Source organism: Anas platyrhynchos, chromosome 7, assembly GCF_047663525.1.
Source record: "Anas platyrhynchos isolate ZD024472 breed Pekin duck chromosome 7, IASCAAS_PekinDuck_T2T, whole genome shotgun sequence".
Taxonomy (NCBI): domain Eukaryota; kingdom Metazoa; phylum Chordata; class Aves; order Anseriformes; family Anatidae; genus Anas; species Anas platyrhynchos.
In genome coordinates, this window is record NC_092593.1 from 33246129 (window position 1) to 33271643 (window position 25515).

General features: G+C 41.2%; 1 protein-coding gene across 16 annotated transcripts in view; it reads left to right on the forward strand.

The window, feature by feature from the left end:
- The window catches only part of KANSL1L (KAT8 regulatory NSL complex subunit 1 like), a 63248-nt gene that overhangs the window by 21495 nt on the left and 16238 nt on the right, over positions 1 to 25515 (forward strand). For 13 of the 16 annotated variants that reach the window (XR_011810453.1, XR_011810451.1, XR_011810452.1 and 10 more), the window contains exons 4-7: positions 2390 to 2587; positions 5686 to 5807; positions 10396 to 10597; positions 22499 to 22661. Coding sequence is in view for 12 of the 16 variants with exons in the window: in XM_072040476.1 (XP_071896577.1) it covers positions 2390 to 2587; positions 5686 to 5807; positions 10396 to 10597; positions 22499 to 22661 (685 nt within the window). In the remaining 4 variants the exon portion in view is untranslated. The remainder of the gene's footprint in view (positions 1 to 2389; positions 2588 to 5685; positions 5808 to 10395; positions 10598 to 22498; positions 22662 to 25515) is intronic. The other 3 variants (XR_011810454.1, XM_072040478.1, XM_038181846.2) reach the window with 1 other exon arrangement.

The following is a 25515-nucleotide window of genomic DNA, read 5'->3' on the forward strand; positions in this document are numbered from 1 at the left end:
CGGTGAAGGTGGATGTGTGTTTTCTTTGGCTCTGGCCATTCTGTATGTGTGTTTGTAGCATGCCAGTGCAGCGGCTATAGAAGGACATGCAGGCTGATAGAAGAGCTCTTTGTTTTCACTTAGTGGCTGCAGAGTAGTTACACAATATTGGTCGAGTTTGTATGCTCTTTAATGGTTTCAAAGTGCTTTCTGTATGTTTTGAGTGGAAAAAAATGTGATTCATAGCCAGTGAACAATGACTTCAGGCACAACAGGAAGGGAGATGGTTAACTTGCGGGCAGTTTTTTGGCCTGGTGCATTGTGTCTTCTGCATCCCCGTGCACGCAGAAGCAGAAGCTTTGGATCTTTGAGAATCGGTCCATTTAAAATCTGCTTATCTGCCTAACAAAAGAATTTGATTTAATTCTGGGGGAAGCAGGCAGGGGAATTTTGTTGCCAAAACCTACTGGTTGTGACCAGTTTGACTTGTAATTCCTATATAATCAAGGTTAGTCTTCTAATCCTTTTCTCTTCCTCTTTTATGCCTATTCTGTCTTCCTTTTCACATTTTTCAATTTACTCTTCTTTCCTTTTCCACTTCCCTCTGTCCGTGCTTGTCAGCAGGATTCCACAACTTCAAAAAATAAAATTTCAATGGAAAGAGGTGGGTGTGGGGGGTTCCCTCTTGTGAGTGCTTTTCCCGTGAGCTTCTGATTTCAGAATTTGTTTTAGACATTTAGAGATTGTTTTTAGCCTCTTGCCATGATCAAGACCTGAGATATTTTTGCTGCCTTACTTTCTAAAGCTGTTGAGCTGGCTTGTCCTCCTGTTGTGGCACATAAAAATTAGAACTATACTTGAACTTCCTTGAACGTACTGCCCACTTTGTAACTGCTGTGGCCTGCAGATTAGAGTATGATACTGTCTGGCTTCATTTCCATCTGCCAGAACTTGAAAAGCACAGATGGTGAACTACTGCCTAATAGCAAATGTGGAAAATCTTGTGTTGACCTGGTGGAAATCCAGAATCTCTGTGCGCCTGTTGGACACGGAAGCAAGTTTTTAAGCACCTGAGTTTATTTTTAAAGTTTTTTGTTGTCAGGCCTGAAGTTATAGCTTAAACAGAGGAATAAGTTAGAGGCACGAAGAGGACTGGACAATTTAATGTTTTTTCCTGGTCTCGTCTTTGAAGCCTCTTTGAGAATTGCTTTCCTGTTTTAGGGCAAGCTGCTGCTGAGGCAGGAGGCAAGGCACAAGTAAAACTATAGGACCCTTGATTTTCCACAACCTAGGTGAAGTCTGTCCCACCATCTCACAGGGGTTCCTTGTGTTCACAGTGACAGTTTTCCCTTGCTTTTAGTGGAATATTCCCACTAGAAAGAAAAATTTGAGGCAGAACAATTGAATGATCCCATTCTTTCCATATCTGGTTGATATCTGAGTAACAATCAGTAAGCCCTTTCTCTTTGGAGTATGTCTGTAGAGGCTTGGTAGCCTTTTCTGAGTATTACCTGTATTTGCTTGAGATAATGACAAATTAAGAGGACATTTGAGGAACTGTTTGCAAGTTCTTTTTGTTTATTTTGTTGTATGCTTTAAGTTTGTTAAACCAGCTGAGATGTTACCTGGGAATGTATTTTACACTTCCGTTTTTCTTATCTGTGAAGTGGAAAGCACAGTGGGGTGTTCTTTTCCTACTTTCATTTCTTAAACTGTTACTTCCCTACCATGTAAAGCTGTATTTATCTGATTAGGTGATGTACTTTAGATGATAGATCATACCTCGTACCGTGTTTGTGCAGAATGCCTTGGAAAGGATTGAGATTGCTAGAATATGTAGGGTAGTTGCCTCTGTAATTATGAAACTCTAAAAATGCTCGCCTTAAAAATCAATTATTAAATTGTAAAAGGTTTTTGTTTTGATTTGTAGCAGTCTGTACTACATGAAACGACAACCTTAATACGTTTCGTTCAGAACATGGATAAGAATAAGAAAAACAGAGTGCTTTAAAATGCCTCAGAGAAATCCATTGGCTGCAGAATGTAACCAACTTCAAATCAAATGTGGTTGTTTCTTGCAGAAAAAACTCTTCTTAAACCAGCAGGCAAATGATTGTGTAGTTGCTCTAATAAGTATGAATTTCTGATTTGAATTTTGGCACAGATGTTTAAGCAGTGGTTTAACACTGTAGAGCGATTGCTATTATAGGGAGTAGCACGAGCAATGCAGCTTTTCATTAATAAAAATACCTGCTATTTCTATATTTTGTATATTTAAAATCTGGACTAAGTGCTCCAGAGAGTTGCTGGGAGGATTTAAGGGGGATGTGCCAGGTTCAGCTGCCCCTTAAGCATGATTTAGGAGGGTTAATTCATTGTCAACCAACTGTGTTCAATTGCTGTTGTCTAGGGGATGGTGATCTTAGAAGAATTCCCATTTCCAAAAGACATTTTGAAGAAGCAAATACAATTGACAGACCAAGAAGCTTTATTAAACGCCACAGGGAATTCGCAAGCTGCCATTGAGAGACAGGATTCTTTGCCGGAGCATGACTTTGAAATGTCACCCAGCAGTCCTACCCTGCTTTTACGAAACATAGAAAAACAGGTAAAGTAAAATAAGAACTGAATGGTGGATGGAGCCAAATGATTTACTTCAGAAGCAGGGCAGGTTCCATGGTGATGCCACCCAAAAAGGAAGGTATTTTGCACTCCTGAGAGTGGGTGCTGTTGGATTCAAGGGCTTAAATAATACATTGTACACAGGTTTACAAATTAACCTTTTATTTCTGACGTGTCTGTGTTACCGCGTTGTCTCCATCAAAGCGGCCACATAACCGCTTCTAAAAGCTATCCCCAAACCTGCCTATCCCCTGTAGTTAGGTTTCGTGTAGAGTTGCCACAGGTTATTTCAGGAAATACTTGTGTGAGATGAAGGAGTGCAGCTGAGGATGGAGGTATGCTGCATTTTACAAAAGCCCCAGCTGGATATAATTGCTGGGTTGGCTTTTCAAGTGTTGCAGGAGCAATCCGGCTAGGAGCTGAGGAATTCCAGGTACTTCCGAGGCAGAGCCGTGAGCAGAGTTTTGGTTCATGGTGTTCAAAACAGGCATTTCCAAGATTAATTCCAGGAAATAACAATAGAGACTCCAGCAGGGTTTTCTTTTGCTAGAAAGTACGTAAGGAATATGGTAGGATCACATTGCTGGAGGAGATACAGGAAATTTGTTTTCTGAATGAGTTTATGGGGTTAGCGTAAAGCAAACCTAACAAAAGCAGTATGGTGCATTAATTACCTTGCTGCTGTCCCTAAATTCTTGGTCATATGCACGTTGTTCAAGTGGGGTAAAAGCAGCTTTAGATACCATGTCTTTTCCTGAATCTCTGTGCCAATTTTTCTTATTTGATAGTCATACTTTCCTGTTCTTAAAATGCTTCCCCTGTTTGATGGATCTTAACCACAACAGACAGGAGCGTGGAAGTGATGAAACAGGAAATTTATATGCACAGTGCTGGCAATTGCACAAGGTAAACCAAAGAGCATTTTTAGAATGTGGTGAACGTCCCCTCTTAAGTGATTATTTGGAGAATTAAACACAATTTTCTTTTAGTTAGACACTTAACAAATGAGGTGCTAGGACTGTGTTTGCTGGTACCAAAGCATTTACAAAGAGAGGTCCAAGAACTGCGATGACTTGGAAGTAGAAGTGCTCTTTCAGTGTGTCTCTCAGATTACACCAGATTTCTTCCTTTTTGACCACACAAAGATTTGGGGTTTGATTTTGGTTTTATTGTTTTATTTTTTTTGACTATTGGTTCTATAAATCAACCTGGACCCTGGGTTTCTTCTTGTTCCCTGTCAAGAACAGCGATGCTGTAGGCTGAAGTATATCCGCACACATTCCCACGTAATTCTTCAGTCCTACGTTAGAGCATTGCTTTGTTAGAAATACGTAATTTTACATGTGAACGAAAAAAATGAAACAAAATACAAAATGACTCAGCCTCTCTTTTTTAATACTGTTTTCAAGTTCTTTTCAAAGCTATGCAACGTCTTAAAAACATGTAATTTTTTCCTTGCAGTTTGGATGTCTGCCATTGTTGTGGTGCTTTGACATTCAGTGGAGTCTTTGCTCCTTTTACGGATTGAATGCCACTGAGTTTTTGAAATCAATCTGCTAAATATTTTACTGACAGCGTGTTTGCTTTGTCCAGACCCTTTATAATTGACTTGCTATTTCTGTGCTTTAATATCCATCCCTGAATATTTTATTCTGACGTGAAATTTCTACCTGATTAGCCAACAGCATCACTTAAACATTAACAGAAAAGACGTGACTTGTAATAAAATGGAAAATAATTTTTTCAGCCTCTTTCTACATAAATGGTAGTGCCTGAAAACATAAGCCAAACGTATGGAGTGTTGCAGGAAGAACGGCCGAAAACACAACAGACAGTAGTATGGTCAGATCATGCTGCCCTTTATTACCCGAATAGCCTGACTTTTATAGTAAACTTAACAGGGACAGATAGTGTCTCATACAAGATTATTGGTCAAAAGCACTCAGACAAACAACTGCACGAAAACAACCCCACCTGCAAGAAAACAACCCCCTTGTGATTAGCAGTCATGTAGATCCCGTCCTTGAAGCCAGCTGCTGGCAACAATATTTTTCTAAATTCCTCAATTGGGCGATGTGGGAACACTGTCATGGGATTGTCTCATAGTCATCCTGGTAGGTTGGTTTGCTCAGCTGCAGCAAGCCATGGGATCTTCGCTGTTTCAAAAATCCCTCAACAATGGAGTAACCTTTAGTAATTCTTGTTTTAAGCAATCATAGTCCTGAATGATAAACACACAAAAATTTTAGAAGAAAACGTACTCCATTTCAGATACATTTCATTTATGTTTAGTATGCAGCAGACAGTTTCCTCTAAGTAAACTTGTGGCTACGTTTACTGTTGGAATAACCATTAAGGTTTGACATTTAAAACAAAAACATTGTGAAATGTTATCTGGAGTCAGTCCACAGCTGCATTGCTTTACAGGGAGTAATTCTTAGTTTTAACGGACAACCTGCATTTGTTTTGGGACAGCCTTAAAAATCTGGCATTCTGAGGGGTGGGCACTTATTGCTAGTTTTGAGGACATCAGAAGATTTTAGCCAATCTGTCTGTAGTTACTCTTGTAGATTTCTTTTTAACTACAGCGAGCAATGAGGAGTATTCTTTTAACAAAAAAAAAATACTCTGGGTGAACAAAATGTACAATGAATAGCAGACTTTTTTTTTTTTTTTTTCCCCTTTCCTGTTGAAATGCTTTCTGGACAGCCAGTTAGCTCTGAGCTGCAGCTGTTGTAATGTCAGCTGTAAAGTGTTCTGGTTTCTTCTACCTTTCAAAAAATGTTGTGCTAAAATACTGAAATCACTGATGTATTTTGTATGTTATTTATTCAATGTCTGTAGCTGGGAGTTCAGAGTTGGTTTTCTTGTTTGTTTGTTTTTGTTCTGTTTTGTGTAGCTGAATATGATAATTGTGAAAGAAGGAAAAATGACCTCTTGATTATTCAACAAGAAGAAACTAAATATGTTTGTTCCATGATGTATGAGACTGGAACCCTAAGCAGGAAAACAACAAAAGCCCAGGACCTTTGTGCTGTTGAGGATGGATAAGGGTCTGACTACCTTTCGTTTTTTATTTTCCAGAGTGCGCAACTGAGTGAAATCATCAGTAGCCTAATTGCTCCACTCAACCTCTCTCCAGCCTCTTCTTCTCTCTCATCCAAAGCCTGTAGGCACAGGCAGCTGGTCAACGGCATCTCCTTCAGGTAGGTGACAGCGTGGTACTGTTTTGGTTGAGACCAACTGGTAAAGTGAGGTAAATGGAACAGATTATCCTTATGGTAACAAATTAGGAAAAGAGAACTGCTTTCTGTAAATTTCCGGAGAGACAAAGTCTTGCTTGTAAAGTTGAGTGTAGTAAGTTTCTGTTTGGTTCTTAAAGGCATCATAAAATAATGCCATCACTGTAATTGCACTTACGTACTAGGATGGAGAATGTGTCTGTGTAGTAGTGAAAGAATACATTAATATCACGCTACTTTTGATTATTTTAGTCTTAATGTATTCAGTCAGCATGAATTCAACTTGAATTACTTGAAAACTGACAAACTAGACTTTGCTAGGTTAGTAGAAATCACAAGCAATGCCAGCTGTGGCACCGTGGGTCGGGGTCTGTTTATTTGTTTCATTAGTTTGCTCTTCATTTTGAGGCCAAATTTATCTTTGCCAGCTGCTTTTTCAGGAATTTGAGAGAATATTTTTTTAGTTTGTGGTCTTTTGTTCTGGATAGATTTACTTTCCATGTACATAGCAGCTTGAAATTAATACTGTAGACAAATGTTTCTCAGTACTATCCATACGTTGTAATAATACCATCCATTATTCATGAATTTTCCAATAAGCTGGAGGTACTAATCAGTGTTATTCTCAAAACGATACTAAGATAATTATCTACAGTCCTGTCTTACAAAAGACCTAGATATGCAGGGTATTTCTCTTGAGATATTGGTAATGTGATTTGGGGGGATGAAGGAGTTGTTGAGTTATTCACAGGTCTTGATTGAAATGAAGTGGGTGAAGAAGGTGTTCCCTGTCAGAGCTGGGGCCTTCTTGGCAGTGTCTGCAGCAGAACCTAATTCCCTGGCTCCCGGCTCTGCGTGGGGCTGGCCACACCGTCTGTTTCTGCAGCTTTGCTGCAGAAGCTGGAGCTTCCCCTGAGGAGATTATAATGAGCAGCTTGGATGGGCAGCTTCTTTAGCCACCGTCTGTTGCCAAAGCGATTGTGTGACTGTGCCCTAAATTTAAGGATGAAGGGGTCCTGTCACGGAGTATTCGTGTTCCTGATGTGTCAGTTGTTTACAAATAACACAGGGAAAAATCAAAAAGTTCTGCTGAGCTTTGGAGTAGAAGTAGCCCTAAAACAGAGTTGCTATTAGAGTTGGGGATATGGAAGAAGAGAGGAATTTATGCACTTGGAGACCCATGCCTTGAATCAGTGACTTCCTCATGGAACAGATGAGGAAGGGTTCCTGCTTTTAAAAGTGTTTTTAGATGTCTCTAAAATCAGTCCTCTTTTGGCTTTATGAGCAGCACGCTGGTTTGAGCAGCTCAGGGAGTGCTCACTCTAAGGCTATTTTTTTTTTGTTTTACTGATCTCTAACAGCCCAAAGAAGAATGGGAAGACTTGGAAGATTTTCTTAGTGCTGTAGTTGAGAACTGAGAGGCATGTGACCTCTCTATTTATCATCTTGGAAAATCAGTTAAATTAGTTTAATTTTTCACTTCTTCTGAAGTGTTTTGAAATCTGTTAAAAAAAAAAATGCAGTTCATTAAAGATGGTAATTAAGCACAGGGTAGTGGTTACCATAAGAATCCTGCAGGGAAATTTCACTGACTCCTACTTGTGGTTTTGAGTATGTTTCAGGTTTTCATTGTATTTTGTTGTTGTTGTTTAGTGTGCAATTAATTCAGGGAGTTACCTACTGGAGTTGGCTTCTTCTCCCCTCACTCTTCCCAGAGCATTGTGACTGAGTTATGTACTTGAGAAAGTACAAATCAAAGCCAACTGAAAAGTAGGGTGATTCGGAAGACAAAACAGAAGGGATGACAGCTATTTTTACTTAGGTAAATTGTTGAAATTAGTTGTAGGCTCCTGATTTGAAAGATATGATAGGCCATGTTTAATGTGGGTCTGCATGTGAGGTGCTTTGAGGTTGATAATCATTGGTTTGCAGGATGGTTGGTTATTTGGGCTGTTCCCACTGGAATAGGTGGAGCGTGCATGCACCTTCTGGTTGATTAAATGCGGGTAACCTTGAACTGCCATTTGTCAAGGTCTAATTCCATTAGTGGCTTCCTTTTTCCACGTAGCTTTTCTTTGGCCAGTTGAATCTGGATCCCAGTATCAGCCAGGAGCATTGTATGACGTTAAATGTTTATAGTAGCAGTTCCTTAAGCTAGTGAAAACCACTTTCTTAGCAGGAGAGAGGAGGGAAAAAATTCTTTCGTTTAGAACAGATAGTCCGTCCTTTGGCTTCTGGTGTGTATGAGGTCTTGGTCTTCACCTAGGCTACCATGCCAGAAAGGCCAACCTGCAAGTTTGAAAGGAGTACTTCAGCAAATTCATGAATTTTACATCTGGGGATAGTTCACCTCTGTTCTTCTGTAGAATCTTGTTTTGAAAAGCATCCTCAATTAAGATCTAAATAAACAGGTAACTTCAGCCTTGACTGGGAAGCCTATTTGCAGAAGGGGCAGGAAAACCATACTGCTGTGTATTGGAGCTGCAAGCCATAGAACTGACAATTCTGCTTCCTCTGAAAATGGAGCTGAACATTTCCTGAAAGGCACAGGAGGGTAAATCGAACAGCTGGAAAAGACTGCAGAGAGATTATCAAAGACCTAGGCAGACCACCAGAACAAAGGCAGGGATTGCAGAAACTGAGGAGCCAGACTGAGGAGCTTTTTGTGCTAATATTCTTGTCCAAATTGTCTTGTACGTAACAGGGAGGTAGTGGAAGTCCAGAAATTGGTCTTGACAGTGTCTGACATGAAGGGAGATAATGAGAGAGAAATGGGGTTTTGAGAATTCAGAGAAAGTATTTTAAGGAAACTTCTGCATGGACTTTAAATATTTAATTTCTTTCTCAAGTTTTAAAAGTTCAGCATTAGCATTGAGAATGTCATGCTTCAGTATTTTGGGCTGTTTCTTGGCACTTACTTAACATGTCCCTCTAAATAAATTATACCCTTCTTCTTTTAATTAGCACATTTTTTTATTGCGTGTGTGTTGCTTCTTGGGATGGTTTTGATACGTTAAAAGGCTGGTTCAAATTCAAGCCAATCAAGCATTATTACCACACCAGCACAACATGGGGCAGTGTTTAATCAAGCTTTCGTAGCAAGTGCTTCTGTTTAATAAAATGTTCAGTTAGCAGATAATTACTTGTCAAAAAAGATTGATAAATGGCCTTATAATAAATTCATTTTCAGATTGTATTGTCTGTTACAAGTTTTTTAAGGAATCTGTATCTTGCCAGATGAAGTTCCTGAGAGAAAATAATCACTGCTTCAGAGAAAGTAATGCTTGGTGCCGATAGATGACCTGTTAGGAGCCAAGGCTGCAATACCCCGTGTACTTGCACTTCTCGGGAAGTTCAGAGTTGCAGTCCAGGTCTTCAGTATCATAAAAAATAAATGCATGCTTGAGTGTTTTTTGCAGTAAGCCATTTTCTTTGCAAGCAGGTGTTGCTACAGAAACAAAACAAAATTGGGACACATAAAAGTGAAGCGCATTCTTCCCACTGAATCATTCCTACCCAAATGGAGGGTGTTTTGAATTCTCACCTTGTAGCCTACCTTGTTTGGATGAGCAGGCAGGCTGCAGTTAGGTGAGAGTGAGGGATCCAGGCATGTTAAACGAAGGCAGTTGTTGCTCTTCTTGGCCCTGCGCTGGCACATGGCTTTTTTGCTCGTGTTCTATATAATAAATGTTATTATATACATTCTCTATATAATAAAAGTAAAAATAAAACAATACCATATGGTTGCAGTAGCCCTCGGTCAGTCCCGCACACCACTCCAGCAGTTCTTACTCTTTTCCCCAGCCAGATTTGCTGCTGTCATTTCTCTCTTTGAGCTTATGTATGAGGTAGATGCTGTTTGGTGATAATGAGTGAATAGATAAACAGGCTAACACAATTTCATTGTTCTTAGTGGCTTCACTGTAATAATTGATGAAGGAAGTGTCAAATACCTTTCCCAAGCAAGACAGTTCCCATCGTTTCCCTGAAGGTGAAGTTTAATGGCTTTGTGTTGGACAAACTAAGTATGCAGAATTCCTGATTCTCATACCAAAGTTTCACAGTGAGTTGCAGCCCCTATTGTAAGATATTAGTAAAGCTTCAGTCCTTGAGCAAAACTACACAATCTGAAAGTCTTCTGGCAGCACTCTACGTCTTCTTTATGTTAGCACGACTGTTACTTTGAGCAGAATGTAAGTTTATAGGGAATTACTAATTGTAATTTAATGTTCATAGGTATTAGAAGTGTCAGAGAGAGTTCTTGATTTGGAAAAGCCAAGAACTATTACATGCTCAAAATCTTAACTTTATTTCAACATTGGCTTCTGTGACCAGAAAAGTGAGCAAGAATGATAAACTTCCTTTTGTAACACAGAATTAATCAAAGAGCAAACAAAGTACGTACATGGTTTCCTGAAACAGTAAACCAAAATACTTCAGGATGTCTTAAAATTAGATGGCTAATGCTAATCAGAGCTTGAAATCTTGGCCTGTGTACATGGAGTGTATTTAACTTTATGGTTTTCCTCCCTTATTAAATATGAAATTGCAGAGCTTCAGACAACAGAGAAGTATCCTCTTCGAGCAGCTGGTTGCTTGATCATCAGCACATCAAGAGAAGAAGAAGAGACAGGACAAGGCTAAGATCTATCTCTGTGACCAATGTCAGCACATCTGCCCGAACGAGGCCACTACATAGTTTCCAGAAGAGAAAACTCTACAGAATGCACGGTGCCTGTTACTGGAATCAGCAGGTAGGCCCTTGCCTCTCTCTCCAGGAGACAAAACCAAAGAATCTGGCTGCTAGAGTCAGTGTGTGTCTGTCTGGTATGTCATAAGCATAGTGCATGCTGTGTTGGTTATTTGTTACGTTCAGGGAGCATATAGTGTGTGTGCTGGGAGTACTGGCTGTGTCAGCAGGCGCTCAGAGTTAATGAGTCAAACATAAAAATTAAAGATCTCACAGAATGCTGCTTTTCAAACCAATTTATTGCATGGCTATCTGTAAAGTTTTTGTACAGTCTAAGGACAGCTCAAGAGCTTCCTTGGGAGGCTTGACTGCTGAGGAAGCATACTATGGTGTAAATCAGCTGCCTGCTTGTTTTCAGAGTATTTGTTTTAACTACAAGAAAGTTTACACAGCTGGTGGCACATTATTTTCTAGGAAATTAAATAGCAGTATCTTAATCTCGTTTCCGTTTTTGCTGTTCTTGATTAGCTACGTTGCCTCTTTCATGACTTTTTATGAGTGCTTTAAAACTCCTAAAATTTTCTGCGTTACAAAGAAATTAATACTTCAAAATGGGAAAAAAAAATGTAGAGCAAGACAAGGCATATCTGTTCACAGCTGATATTAATAGCATATTGCTGGTAGGAATGTATAATGAATTTAACTGTGGCACTTAAAGCAACAGTAGCTAATTTGGGAGCAGAGACAGTGTGAACTCATTCTTTAGAGCAGTGTTAGTCCCAAGTGATTTTAATTTCTCGATTACTTTGCCTTTTAGAAACAGCATTACAGTGACAGAAGTCTCCATGTCTCCTGTTAACTATCTAGAAAATACAAAGTGTACCAATGGTCTGGGGGGAGAAATTTCCCCGCAAGGATGTTCTGTGTGAGTGTGCTGATTCAGCACGCTCTGCGAAATTGCAGTAAGTGTCCTAGTTTTAGCTAAAGACGAGCAGAAAGCAAGAATTTTGTTAAAAAGCTGTCTGGTTTCTTATTAGCTTGACTTCCCAGCTTCCTGGCCACGGGGCATAAAGACTTGGCAATCTGCCTGGAGGGTTGATGGTGGGGGTTACAGTTTGGGAGCTGTAGCTCCTAGTCACTTAGGCATCTCCTCTTGCATTAGCCAAGGAGACTGCTGACCTGGGCTTGTTTCCCATTCAGTTCAGTCCATGTCCTGATAGAGAGCTGACAGGCCTGATCCCAAGCTGAGGCCTGACCAGTGCTTCTTGTTGATCCTTAGCAAGAGACTCCAGGACCTTCCCTTCTCCTTAAACATGCTGGGTTTCTGTTCCAGATGCAGCTTCTAAATAGCAAGCTCTTTTGGAAGCCTGCATCCTGCAGGTTCAAAAATCTCAAATACACACCTATGCATGCAGGCAGAAGTTTCTACAATTGCCCCTTATGCGTCTGTCTTTTAAAAGCTGGTCTAGAGCAATTACAGTCCAGAAAATAGCAGTAGAAGCTTGTGAATAGAAACTTCATTTCTGCAGACCAGCACAAAGCGGAGTTTACATCTTCGTCTTCAACCAGCTGGAGAGCCAAGCTGCTTTGGGTGCTCAGTAGTTTACCTAGACCGCAATCAGCAAGTGTGTTTTATGTGATCAATTAAGGCTTCAAACATTGGAGCTAGCTAACTGTGTGTCTGCTCCGTGCTCTTCACATTTCTAGTGCTGGGTTTCTGTGGGCTAAGCCACCTCGTGTCTCTGTACCGAAAACACAGAGATGGCCAAAGATGGTGTGATAAAGACCTGTGCAGGGAATGCTGTGTCAGAGGAGCCTCCCAGAGCTTGATGAACATAACCTCTTGCTGCTTTCCATTTAAAAATGACCACTCCCATTCTCCCTTTAAAAAAACAAAACAAAAAAAGCATTCCCATTCTTCCCACAGAGGAGCCTTTAGCATTAGTGAAATGGAAGCAAAAATGTCCTCCATGTTAAAGGAATTCCAGTATGAATTCCTGAAATTTTAAGGCATACGCAGTGTTTTTATATTCCTTCTGCAGTGATGTGATCCCAAATCACATTGGTTTGGAATCTCTAGGCTGCTTTCCAAATATCTAAAACGCAGTCTTATTGTTGAGTTTCTGTAATGGACCTCATGGGAGAAGGGGAGAGATCTGTTCATTTGCATCTCTTGCCTAGTGATCTCTTTATTGACTCTGACTCCCAGCAACTTCAGGGTGGTTGAAGGCCACATAACTTGGATGCCATCGATAGCTGCTGGAAATGTGTGCACCAAGACTGCAGGTCAAATGTATCTTCTACTTTACAATCAGGTGCTTGCTTGGAAGGGTTTGTAAAATCATTGCTAGCCGTAGCCAGCTTGTGATGGGTGACTGTATGATTTGTGATGATGAGTTAACGCTTACCTCAGCTCTCAGCACAGAAATCTGTGGTTATGCTGTGCTTTCTACCTGGGGAGTTAACCAAGGGGCTACGTGGAGAGCTGTGTTATGTGCTACAGAGGGATTCTGCTCATGTTCCTGGAGAAAATAAGAGGTGGTGGCAGCAATCAAGCTGTCAGCTTCAGACTTCATGCAAGTGCCAAACTCAATTAAAGTTTTCAAAATTAAGGTAAAGGTTTAACAGAGGCGCATACAGTGTTGGTTAAAAACAGAGATCCTGCTGGGGAAGTAAGGGATAAAATTGAAGTAGACAATTTCAGCATGTTCTGACAAGCAAACCTGAATGCTTATCAAGTCTTAGAGTTAAGAGCCATCAACAGTGTACAGTTTCATTCAAGAAGTTTGATTCTAACAGGCACTGGCACTGTCTGACTCGTGCACTCTCTACACTTGGTCACCCAGCTGATGAGATTGCTCAGCTTGAAAAGCAAGAACACCGGATATCAGCCCAGGCTGAGCTGTAGATTAGGCAGATGTCTGAGGGTAAGGCTGCAAAATGCAGAGCGGCCTCTGGGACTGATACCTATTTTTCTTAGAAAATGTATTTATTTTCCAATTAGTAATCCAGCAAATTTCCTCTGGCCTTTCACAGAAAAATTAGTTATTGCTTAGCAACATGGAAAACAGTTGGATTTTTAATGTAATGTTACTGTGCTGCCTCTGGCAGGTGGTTCCCCCTCATTTCTTTGAGTTTTAAATATTTTTATAGCCCATGGTGCCATGGTTTGTGAGCATCCCCCTTTTGTTAAGGACATTGGCCTGACAGCAAGCTGCAGCTAGGGGAGACTTGCTGCTACATCCCTGCAGCAGTGGTGGAGTTAACAGAGAGCAGCTTGCCAAAGTCTGAAAGAGAAGATTGGATCTTCTGAACGCTGCAGCTCCTCTGCCAGCTTCTGGTTCACACAGCCAGTGAGTGCCTGGCGGTGCTGATGGGCAATCTGAGCAAATGGGGACAACTAAAGGAATCACAGTAAATGCAGACTTCCCGTGTGTAGGATGTAAGAAATGCTGGCAGAGCTTTGAGGAATTTGTTTTTTCAGGAGCGCAGATGACCGACTGTGTGCCCTTTTGTTTATTGAATGGCATTCAGAGCGTTGTCCTTAGCATCTCTTCAAATTCTTTTGGGAAGCTCATTTTCCCCGTGCAGCCCCCAACATCCATGTTAGGAAAAGGAAAGTATGAAACTGTGAGCTGCTATCCCATCTGCCAGTTCATAAGGTCACTGGGAAGAGAGCCACATTTTTTCTCTATCTGCTGCCATGCCGCATACATTTGCAATGCCGTCAAAAGTTTGAGTCTTCAGTGACCCAGTAGCCTCCCAGTGCCTGCTGAGAGATGCCCTGCATTGTCCTCTGCTTTGCTGTATTTCTCTTCTGAAGAAGAGTACACCTTCCTCTACTCCAGTATTTTAGGTAATGGTTATACTGTCTACAAGAAAGCAAAGAACTCATGCAAGAAGCAGTGCAAAACTAGATGAATCCTTGAAATTGCCCTGGAAATGCAGAAGACCTGCCAGGTGAACAAGATAGCTAGGCTGCAGTGGGATAAATAAAACAGGATGTGGGGTGTTTGCCTTATTCATTACCATCCAGTATCCTCAGGAACTTAAAACATCCTTTGGGGCCAAATTCTCTTGTCCACTAATTCAGAATGAGTAAGTACCCCAGACAATCTGTTTGTCATCTTTTGGCTGTGGAATCTGTTTTGCATCTTTCTTCTTTCGTTATCTAAATATCTCAGTAAGAACTTAGGCCATCTCTGGGATGCGAGTCAGTGCGCAAGCCACTCCGAACAATCCCCTTGCACAGTGAACCCTAGGACTACAGTTTGTTTCGGAGTAGAGGACGTGAATGTAGTGATGATTTCTTCAGCCAGAGTTTTCAATGAGTGTTAAGAACTTGCATGTGGGGTAAAACTTTGGAGCAGCTGCAGGTGTGCTCCGGTAGGAGGGACACGTGCTCCTGGACGGGGGCTGGAGCCCTGAGATGGCTTCATTTGAAGCACTGAGCTGCGATTGAATCTTTTCCTGGTGCTTGTGGCATTTATAACTTTCTTTTTATATTTACAACATTTATGACATTTCCACCTGCACCCGCTGTGGATTCTCCAGTGCCTGGGTGCATCCACCAATACTTTTTCTGCAGCAGGGACCTGGATTATCTCTGGCTATTTTCTGCCTAAACTTGGAGGAACTTGAATTTATCTTTGAGATTTCAAAAGCTCTATAAAATTTATTTAATAGCAGCCAACAGGTGTTACTACTACTTGGGTAGTCTCAGCGAGGTCTTTGCTTAGCTCACATGTCCTGGTGTTTACTAGAATGTATTTAATCTGTGTGCCCTGTGTTTTGGTGTTGTTATGTAAAAAAAAATAAGAATTGTTTTGCCCAGGTCATTCTGTTCCTTCTTTGTGTCCTTAGCTAGGATGTTACGTTAGTTTCACCTCTTTTGATTAAGTGTTACTTCACCAAGAGGTGTCACTGGGGCTTATACAGAGATACCTAAAGGTAATAGGCCAAAGAGGAGTGAGATCTGCCTGCTATCAAATTTGGTCCCCTCAAGTTTTTGTGGGGTTCTGGAGCAGGGTGTTTGTGTTTTGTTTTTTTTTTTTTAATCAGAGAATTCGCATTGTATTCTGTATCTCCACCTGCTGGTTGTGTGGACTGAGGCACATGTGGGGAAAACTGCTATTTAAACTTGCAGAGGTGCCAACACCCTGAAAGTCAGGAACTGAGGTGCAAAAGCTCGCTTTTTTAGATGCCACGAGCAAACAGTTGGTATAATGTTGCCAATCTCTTGGGGTTGAGTATTGCTGTATTTTTCTCTTCAGTCTCAGTCTGGAGTTCAGTGAGAGCATAAGAATATCTGCTTCCATTTAGTGGTTTAAAAAAACATATTCCTGCTAGTCTCAAATAATAAAGATAAGAAAAGTGAGTGAAGGCTCAGAATCGGGGGGGTGTTCATATTTGAATCTGCTTCTCACACCAGTTCTATTTTTGCATCCCATTGCTTTTCCAGTGCATGTTTAGTGCTACTGATACTTTCGGTAGATGTCACTTGATAAACGCATAAGGATCTGTGACCAAGTCTTGTTAGTATATATATTTTATATATATGTGTAATGTGTATTATACCTAGTGTGCAGAGCCTTTTCCTTAATTGCTGAGCGTGTGCTATCTACAAGTGGTCTGTAGCTAGCACCGAAAATCAGAGAAGAGAGAACACGGGACAGGGCATGTGTGCAGGCAGGCAGCTCCACAGGGCACTGCATGTACCGGGGAAGCTGGCTCCTCTTTTCTGCCAGGTGTATGCCTGTCTGGGGATGTGTGTTTTATCAACCTGCTTCCTAGCATACCATCCCATTTCCTCTGCCAGATTGTCCCATGTCGCGGTTTATTTGCTTTTAAGGAGATTGGGGAGATACAGGTGAGTTCTTTGTGGCTGTTGTCAGCTGATGGTTTCTCTAGCTGCAAATGAGTCTGCAAATGAGAAAAGGAGAAAAAAAAAAAAAGAGCAAGCACTCATAGTAACGATCCAACTTATCATTCACTAGCCGGCCAGCAATTCTGCCTTCAGGCGGAGAAGCAACCATTTCCCCATAGTTGCACTGGAAGGAACCTGTTGGTTGTCATTCCCCTTGGTGTGTCACTAGATGTTGGCTCCACCACCTGCTTCTGCACAGCTCACTGGCACTGCTGGCTTCTCAAAAGCTGTGAGTACAAGGAGTGGTGCTGTCTTGCCAAGTCTCCTGCAAACTGTTCACAAGAAGAGGATGCATCCTGCTTTAGTGAAAGTGGTGGAGTGCCTCTGTGGATGTGTCAGTCTTCTGGTCTCGGGGGGAGAATCCATTGGTTTACCAAGTTTGTAAGTGGAAGAAGTAGTTGATAAGTAGTAGCTGAGGCAGGGGAAATTTAGGCTTGACATCAGGAGGGGGTTCTTCACAGAGAGGGTGGTTGCACACTGGAACAGGCTCCCCAGGGAAGTGGTCACTGCACCGAGCCTGTCTGAATTTAAGAAGAGATTGGACTGTGCACTTAGTCACATGGTCTGAACTTTTGGGTAGACCTGTGCGGTGTCAAGAGTTGGACTTGATGATCCTTAAGGGTCCCTTCCAACTCAGGATATTCTATGATTCTATGATTCTATAAGGTTAGTGTTTTAACTCTAGAAGCTTTAAAAAGAAACTCTCTTATATGTAAAATCAGGAGGGGAAAAAGAAAAGCTCATCTGGAAAAAAAAAAAGGTATTTTCTATGCATTCAACTATTCTGAGTGTGTGGTAAGACTTATCTGTTGGGGAGGAAGGAAGGGAGAACACCTTTTGCTTTGTAATGCTGTGATATGAGTAGAACTAAATCCCTCTTGGTAAGGTTTACGTTAAGCCAATCAATCTGTAAATTCGCTTTTCCAGAACAAAAACTTGAAGCGTTCTTCTCACAGTGTTGCAACTTTAGCTTATTAAAATGTTTGAGTGTTTTACTGATCACATCTACTCTTAATATGGCATTTTTACAAAACATATCTACGTGGGTTAAAATGTCTTTCCTTCTTTGGGTTTATGTGATCGGTCAAAGATGAATCGCTAACCTTGATTTTTTTCTACTGATTTGCTTCTTCAACAAAAGGGCTTTGTTTCAGAATGTTGAAGACAGCATACGTGTCCCCAGAGCAGATGGAAATCCATCTCCCATTGGCTTAAAACTGGATTAAGGAAACCAAACTACATTAGTACTTGTGAGAGGTGGGTGGTCTGTGGGAAAGGTACAGGCTACCGGTTCTTTTATGACACTGACCAAAGGTCTGAATTTGAGACGGGCTGGATGCTGAGTAAATTGCCACTAGGCTTTATGAAAGTCAGTTTCTTTCAGTTCTCTCCCTGGAAAAACAAACCTCTGCCACAGGCTCTGCCTTACCCACAGCTTCAGTGGGGCCAGAGGCAGACTGACTGCGGTACATCCTAGGGCAGCTCGCTGTGCTGCACCTGCTGCACCTATGTATAGATGGCAGGCAAGTGCGTGGGAAAGGTCATCTATAGAAACTGGAGCTGGCAGGCAGGCTCTGTAACACAGCGTGCATCTCTGGCACCATCTGTTAGGCACCTTCCCATGGAGGGCTGTCTGAGATGCATCGCCCATCTTCCCCCTGCACCACAAGTTGGTAAGGGAGGAAGCCTTTGGGGCTTTCAGATTTACCTTTCACTGTCCACATGTTGTGTGTTCCCTAAAGGTATGCTGTTGTTAAGCTCTGTCTAGGGAGCCCCTGAGGGTTAGCATGTAAAATAAGAAATGTCATTTAAGTGCATGTTCTGCCAGAGGGACATCCCTCTGCTCAGAGCAGTTCACTGTGTGCAGAAGAGGGAGGCCGTGGAGAATTGGGCTGGCCTCTAAGGTGGGTGCTAAAGCACAGAAACAAGTGGGTCACACGGTGCTCTGTTGGTTTGAGCTACACGTAGCACTGCTGGAGGATGAAAAGTGAGCAGTGTGTTTGTTCAGAGGGGGCATCAGCCATCCATACGGTGGTTCTCTCCTGTCCCACAGGTAAGCTTCTGCAATGTAGTTGGCTGCTCTTTTACTGAAGAACAGCCTTTAATATTTATGGAGGTAGCTCCTCTTTGATATTGCTGTAAAGTTCTGTGTGTGTGTAGGGAGAATAAATACTCTTTCGGGCTTATAAGAGTAATCAGAAGCAGACACGACGGGTATTCAGCAGAGTGTATTCGAGCTGATTAAATTAACTTAGTGGATTCATACACACTGGTGTAATTGAACTGGGGCTCTCTTGTACTATTACAGTTGTACCATTTTTGGAAACGTGCCTAAGTTTCAGTAATCAGTAGCTGAAACCATGAGGCAAGTATTCAGAAGTCTCAACTGGGAGCACAAAACATTTTTCTTTTCAGTTGTGGCACGCTTCACGAACTTTTTTTCTCACTGCAGGACGATGGTTGGCTGGCACTGTTAGGCTTTCTGATCTTTCTAGAATAATGGCATGACCCCATCGTGCCTTGGCTAATGCATTAATTTATCACAAGGAAGTGCAAAAATTGTTTTGAATATCAAAATTAATTGCTCACTGCATTGTCTGTGACCCAGTAAGACACTACGAAGGAAAAAAAAAGTCCCAAGAAGATTAAAATTCATAATATTCTGGAAAATTAGATTCTGTTGGTGACACCACTCCTTATGAAGTTTAAAACAGAGCTGCTATTTTAGCTTAGGATTTAAAGGTCACACACTTCTGATTTCCTCATAAGTACAGCATATTTTCTTCTCTGTAATAGAATTAACCAAATGTAATGCTGTTCTTCATATCTACTTACATCAGGAAGCACGAGGTTTTGCATTGCAGTGCTGAAGAAAAATGTGTCACTAGATGCATAAGGTATTGGATGGCAGGAGAAAAATGATAAGGGTTGAGTAATATCTTTCTTGCCTTCTGAAGGGAAGCTTGCTGTTGTAGCCAGGCTTGTAGACACCTGTCTTCTGAGGGCTCAGTGCCTTGGTTTTCATGAAACCGCTTGGCTTTGCTGTGGCAGAGTGTCTGTGTTAGTGGGGTTGTTTTGTGCAGTTGTTTGTGGTGGTTGGTGGGGTGTTTCTTCGGTTGGTTGGTTCGGGGTTTCTTTTTTTGATGTATTGCAAAATCAGTAACTAACGGCTGTAAAAGTCAAGCTGTGGACTCCGTTTGATCCCAAATTGGAAGGGGGGAGAGTTTTGTTCTCCAATAAAATTCAGTTTTATTTCATTAAGGTTGAAGCACTTTCTTTGAGCAACAAGCTTCCATTCCAGAATGAAGGGCTTCAGAAATTATTTCATCAAGAGTTGATTAAATCAACGTTCCTGACAAACACCGTGATTTCACTAATTCAGCATTTTCCAGTGGAAAACTACTGCATTAGAAATTTAAACCAGATCTAGCAACTAGGAACACAGACACTGCCAGGCCTTTTTTATTTTTTAAGCTTTTTTTCTAGTAACTTCAGAGGGTTTAACTAAAATTGCTCTTTACTATATAAGTCCTTATTTTCTTTTGAATTATGGACTGACTTAATGAAAGATGGAATTATTTAGGTGTTGATGCCAGAGCATTGAAGGAAATAATGCACAAACTCAGGCGTAAGCTTTGGAAACTCCAACCACAGACAAGATGAGGAAAAGAATTGGGCACTTACCAATGTTGGCAATTTGATTTCATTACTATTTCAAAATAGACAGATTGTGGAGGTTATTTGACCATTTTATGCATGTTTTTAAGGAGGCTTAGCTTTAAGCTGGATTGTAAACGTGTTCACAAATGAAGTGCGTTAAAGCAAGTCAGGACTAAGGGACTGGCTGTCAGCATGTATTGGTCTTATCTTTGTCTTTTTTAAGTAATTTTACTGATTACCGTTTGGAGATTTCTTTAAAAAAAAAAAAAAGATTTATTTCTGTGGATTCACTTCTGAAAAAAAAAGAGACAGAGTGAGTGCAGTAGCAATTTAACTAGTGGATTGAGGAAACTGGTTCATTTCTGAAAAATGTATCTGGAAACAGCTTTTTGTGCAATTTTGAAAAGCAAAATTTTGAAATTGCATTGAAATCAAAAGCTCTTCAGGCTTTAGCTTAATGGTCCATATAATAGGAAACATTTAAGTTTGCTTTAGCACTTACTGCTTGCTATATATTGGCTTCTGTGCCAGCACTTCATGGATATTTAAAGTTTACCAGAAGAAGCATGCCATATGTCTGCCACGGGAAATGACAGACAGTGCTTTGAAGGAGTCCTGGGCTGGAGAAGAATTGTTTCCAAAGTAAGCCAAAAGTGCTTCTGAGTAAACGTGTGTATGGAGATCATCAGTGTGGCTCAGGGGCTGTTAAAGTTCTCGTTTGTGAAAACTGAAAAATAAAACAAACGGTCCTCACTACCAAGGGGTCTCCTCTGCTCCAGCATCCTAACAGGCAGTGTGCATGAATTTAAGAGATCCTGCAGTTTGTTGATGGGGAAAGGAAGAAATGGAAACGGGATTTTTTTCATGGGATATTTTCAGGCTTAGCATGGGTTGCAAAAACTGATGCCACCTGACAGAAGTAAATTATTTCAGCAGGGGGAGGGATTGTTTCTGTGGTGGGTACAAGCTGTGCATCACGTACAGGTGAGTGATGCTGCTAGAATACAGCCTGGAGTACCCCAGGCAGGAGGCAGCTAAAGAGATTTCTTTAAGCAGAAGGATTTAGAAATACAAGCAATGTTTGTTTGAGTGTCTTTCCTCTGATGCAGCTGCTAGATGTTTTCCTCTTATTCCATAAAAAGTCTTAAGAAAATCAAGAAGACCACTGTTAAATCCATTCTTACAGTTTATTAGGTTGAAATCCTTTTCCAGGAGATGATAGATGTGGCTGTTTGCATGGTGTTAGGCTGAGAACCTCGAAGTACCTCAGTTGTCCCCGTTTTAGGATTCTGCAGCATTTGGCAAAGTAACAAAAACCTCATTTTCTGCATAGCAGTGGAAGCTCTTAATGTCAGTACCTTTGGGGTTACTACCACTAGTCTCTAGAATGGTTGAAAGTGGCATCGGCAGCACTATTGCCCTGTAGTGGTTTTGTAGCATATTCTGAAGCGTGGACTTGAGTTGCTTATTACTTAGGAGTACCTTGTTCAACTCTTTCCTTCTGTCTTTGAGAGCTCAGCATATTGCCTGCACCTCCTACTTATTTCTGCCCATTTTCACCCTGCCTTTTGCCTGTCTTGCTACTTTGCACCCACCAGTTCTGTGCAACCCATCATTTAACTCGCTGTGCTCTAACAAGCCTTGCAAAGAAGCAGCTAAATTGATCTTTCTCAGCTCTCCTCCTAGTCGTAACTCCTCTTACTACCTATAATGAATTGTTAGTGCATCCCTCTCCTGCGTTTATTGTTCTATATCTTCACAGAATCACAGAATTTCTAGGTTGGAAGAGACCTCAAGATCATGGAGTCCAACCTCTGACCTAAATTCTTCTTTTGTGTCTGTTGCTTATCTGACATTTAAGTTATAACAAGACAAGGGCTTTGCCCTCTTGCTTTGTGTAAATACACTGAGTGCAAAAAATATTTAATGTTGTATTTTGTATTAAAATGTACAAGCTGTCTAGAGATGTAGTCACTAAGAATCATACTAAAGGGATAAACGGAGGAGAGCCCTATGCATAGTTCAGCGTTAGTATTGTTTGTGCATCCATGTCGTGCCTATTGTGCTGGAATGGCATTGTAAGGGGTGGTGGTTGGTCACAGGATATATCGGAACAACGATTGGAAACAGCTACGTTTTGCTCTGGAAACTCTGACAACTGTTTCCTGGTCCTAATTAAAGGGTATTTTTATATTCTTTGTATTGTGCACCATAGTTCATAAGAAGTGGGGTTAGTCATGTTTAGAGTAACTAAGTTTGTAGGAATACTTTTCCCATTCACACATCAAGGAGCCACTCTGAGTTTTTTCTTCTTCTGGTCCCAGTTTGAGGGAAGTGAGTAAAGGAGAAATTAACCTTTCGTTCTGTGTATCCATGCAGACTTCACCATCTAGAGATGCCTCCTTTCCATACAAAACTCAGTTACCATGCGTGGTGCCAGCCTCCACGTTGATCAGCAGTGAGTACAGAACAGAATCGAGAATACTGGATTATGTGCAAGAGCTGGACTCTTCCTTCCATCCCGTCTTATCATTCCCTTCAGGTAAGTAACTCAAACCTCGTGACTCTAACAGGGTTGGGCTTGTGAAAGCTGTAGAGCTTGTGGACTACTTTTTCCCACGAGTGATTTCTTTTAGAATTTAGTTTTCTTACAGAAAACTTCACACTGGCAGAACATGAGTTTAGACTAAATGAAAGCCTTAGCTTCATCCTGACATACGAAAAGCACAGCGTCTAGATGTCCTGTGCCAGTAAGACAGCTGCAATTCAGAAAGACTGACACAGGAAAAATATGGGGGTAATCTGTGGCTTGTTTCACAGGGTGTCTGATAAGTCATTGCTAGTCCCTTCAGTGGTGCTTTTGCCTATGCACTGCTCTATCTTGGTTCTCTCGTTTTTTGAACCACTTCCAGTTCAGGCCCTTTGCACTAGGCTCAGAAAGCTTTTATTTTAGTTTTTGTAGTCGTTCTTGTAATAGGCTTTTTGGTGATCTTGTTTAAACCATAGTTCCGGTTTCTGTCATCTGATTCTTTACGTTTTTTGAACAGTAATGCAGATGGTTCTGACTCTTCTTGGCCCTGAAACTAGCGCAGGTGCAACTTGGCAGCACTTGGGGCTTCAAAATTGCACATGAAGTGTGCAGGAAGGATTCATTCTGTTAGATTTCCTCATGGACTTGAGGTATTTGCTGACCAGTACAGCAATCCTGCTGTTCTGGGTGTTGTCTTTGCCACAAAATAATCCTGAACATGAGGCTTGGACTTCCATGGAACTGTGTGAGCCTTTAATCACACCCCCTGGCTTCCCAGAATGACGGAGTTTATGCTTCCTCCTGCTGCTGGGAAGTCAGGGATTAAATGAAGTGTTGGGTTTGGTGAATGCATCACTGACCAGTGGAGAAGAGCTGGGTGTGGATGTGGAACCCTGAGGAGGTCTCAGCTCCTGCAGGTTTACATCCCCCGTGTGGGATCCAGAGGAGATTACCTCAAGGGGCAGACGGGGAATAAACACTTCAGGAGTGCCACAGCAAGCATCCCAATCAGCAGGGCTCCTCTGGGGAGAGGAGAGAGAAGCAAAGCACCTCTTAAATCTTTGTTCTTTCCAGACCCTTTCCCTCACTTACGCCGTGTCTCTGGCTGCCCAGCTGGACAGGAGCCAGGGGCTAGGCAGTTGTTCCCAAATCCCTACAGAGGAGAGCTGTCCCCACTCGCTGCTGCTTGGGTGGCTGCCAGTTTGTCTAACTCATCAGATTGTTTCCTTGCTTCCGCTTCTGTGCGAGCCTCACTGTACTACAGTGTATATGTTTTGGGTGGCTTTTTTCAGTGTTTCTTAAGACATCTGTTCAAGGGTAGTTGTTTAAGGCTATGCCCCTTGCTTTGATTTTTTCCTTAATCTCAAGGGAGACTAGGAAGTTCAACAAGAATGTTGGAAATCTCTTTTCTTAGAAAAGATGGCTCTAGTCGTCATGAAAATGAAAGAGACTGAAAGGCTTTTGATTGCCTTGTGGCTGCTGTTGGTCACTTTGCCAGGAGGGAGGAAGAAAAATGTTATTTTAGCTTCATTCTGATACCAAGGACATCTTTCTTTTGGGGAATATTTATTCTCTTTTCCAGGAACCTTAGCCTTGCTAATAATAGATGAGACAGGAAGAGCGCTTCGCTACTATGTCCTGCTCAGATGCAGTCCTTGCTTTTGAGGACTGTGCCGTGTACTCCATTGTTTCTTCCTCCTCACGAGGACTGCTAGTCTTTTTGTCATTTTATTTTATACGAACAAATTAAGAAGAAGTGCATGCTAGAAATTTTCCAGTTTGGTCAGGTAGTCTGATTCACTTTCAGGTTTTATTTGCAGCTTCCTTTGTTATCCCCTTCCAGAGGGACAACTTCTCTTAAAATACCACTTGTGGCGTGTCCACATCTGTTATCTTTTTCTTTTGAATAAAGAAAGCTTGTCAGCAACGTAGAAGAAAAGGCTTTTTTTTAAATTTCCTCTGTGTGTTAGAAAATATTATTGGTATTTGTCTTATTTCAAAATTCTGTGAATTAGATTCTTCAGTGTGTGAGGAGGGATTCAGATTGAAGATTCAGATGTTGTTCTCTCTTGTATTTATTTATTTATTTATTTTTACTTCCAAAGGAGAATCATAATTTACAGACAATTTAATCATACAGTGCAATTGGACTGGCTCACAGTGTACTTGCATCTGGAAGTATAATGCTCGTTACAGATCTAAGTCCTGCCCTTAAATATTTCCGTATTACCAAGGGTCTTTACCAAAAATATGAGTGGTTACATTATACCTTGAGTATAGAAGTGCCTTTTCAAACTTGCACCTTGACACCTGGAAAATTGTAGTTTATTTCTGATGTTTGGGTCTGGTATTTGTGCATCTAGCTTGTGGATAATCTGGAACAAATACTCCTGCCCTTTTAATTAAGGTACAGGAGTGCATAATAAAAAACCCCTGAAACATCAAAGTGGTTCCCCAGGGGGGAAAAAAAAAAAAGCAGGAGAAGCTTTTTTTGTTGTTGTTTACGTAAATGTCACAACTAATAAACCTTTCAGACCTTATCGATGCTTTACTCAAAGGTAGAATAAAAAATGTGCCAAAAAGCTTTTGCAGGTCATCTTTAGTCTTGTGACAAAATACCTGCTTAGATCAGTATCAAATTGAAATAATTTGACCTTTTTAGTTAGCAAAATATATTGAAAGCTTCTGTCCTGGCAAGTTCTCAAGGCTAAGGTTGTATGCAAATAAAAATCCGTCAGTGCCCACCCTGTGTCCCTGCGCTCAGTCCTCTTCTCATTCTGAATGTAATAGTTGTCAAGCGTGCTGCTTACGATGACATATTTCTTTCTACTTAATTTCTTTCATTTAATTTTGTTTCCGGAAAGGC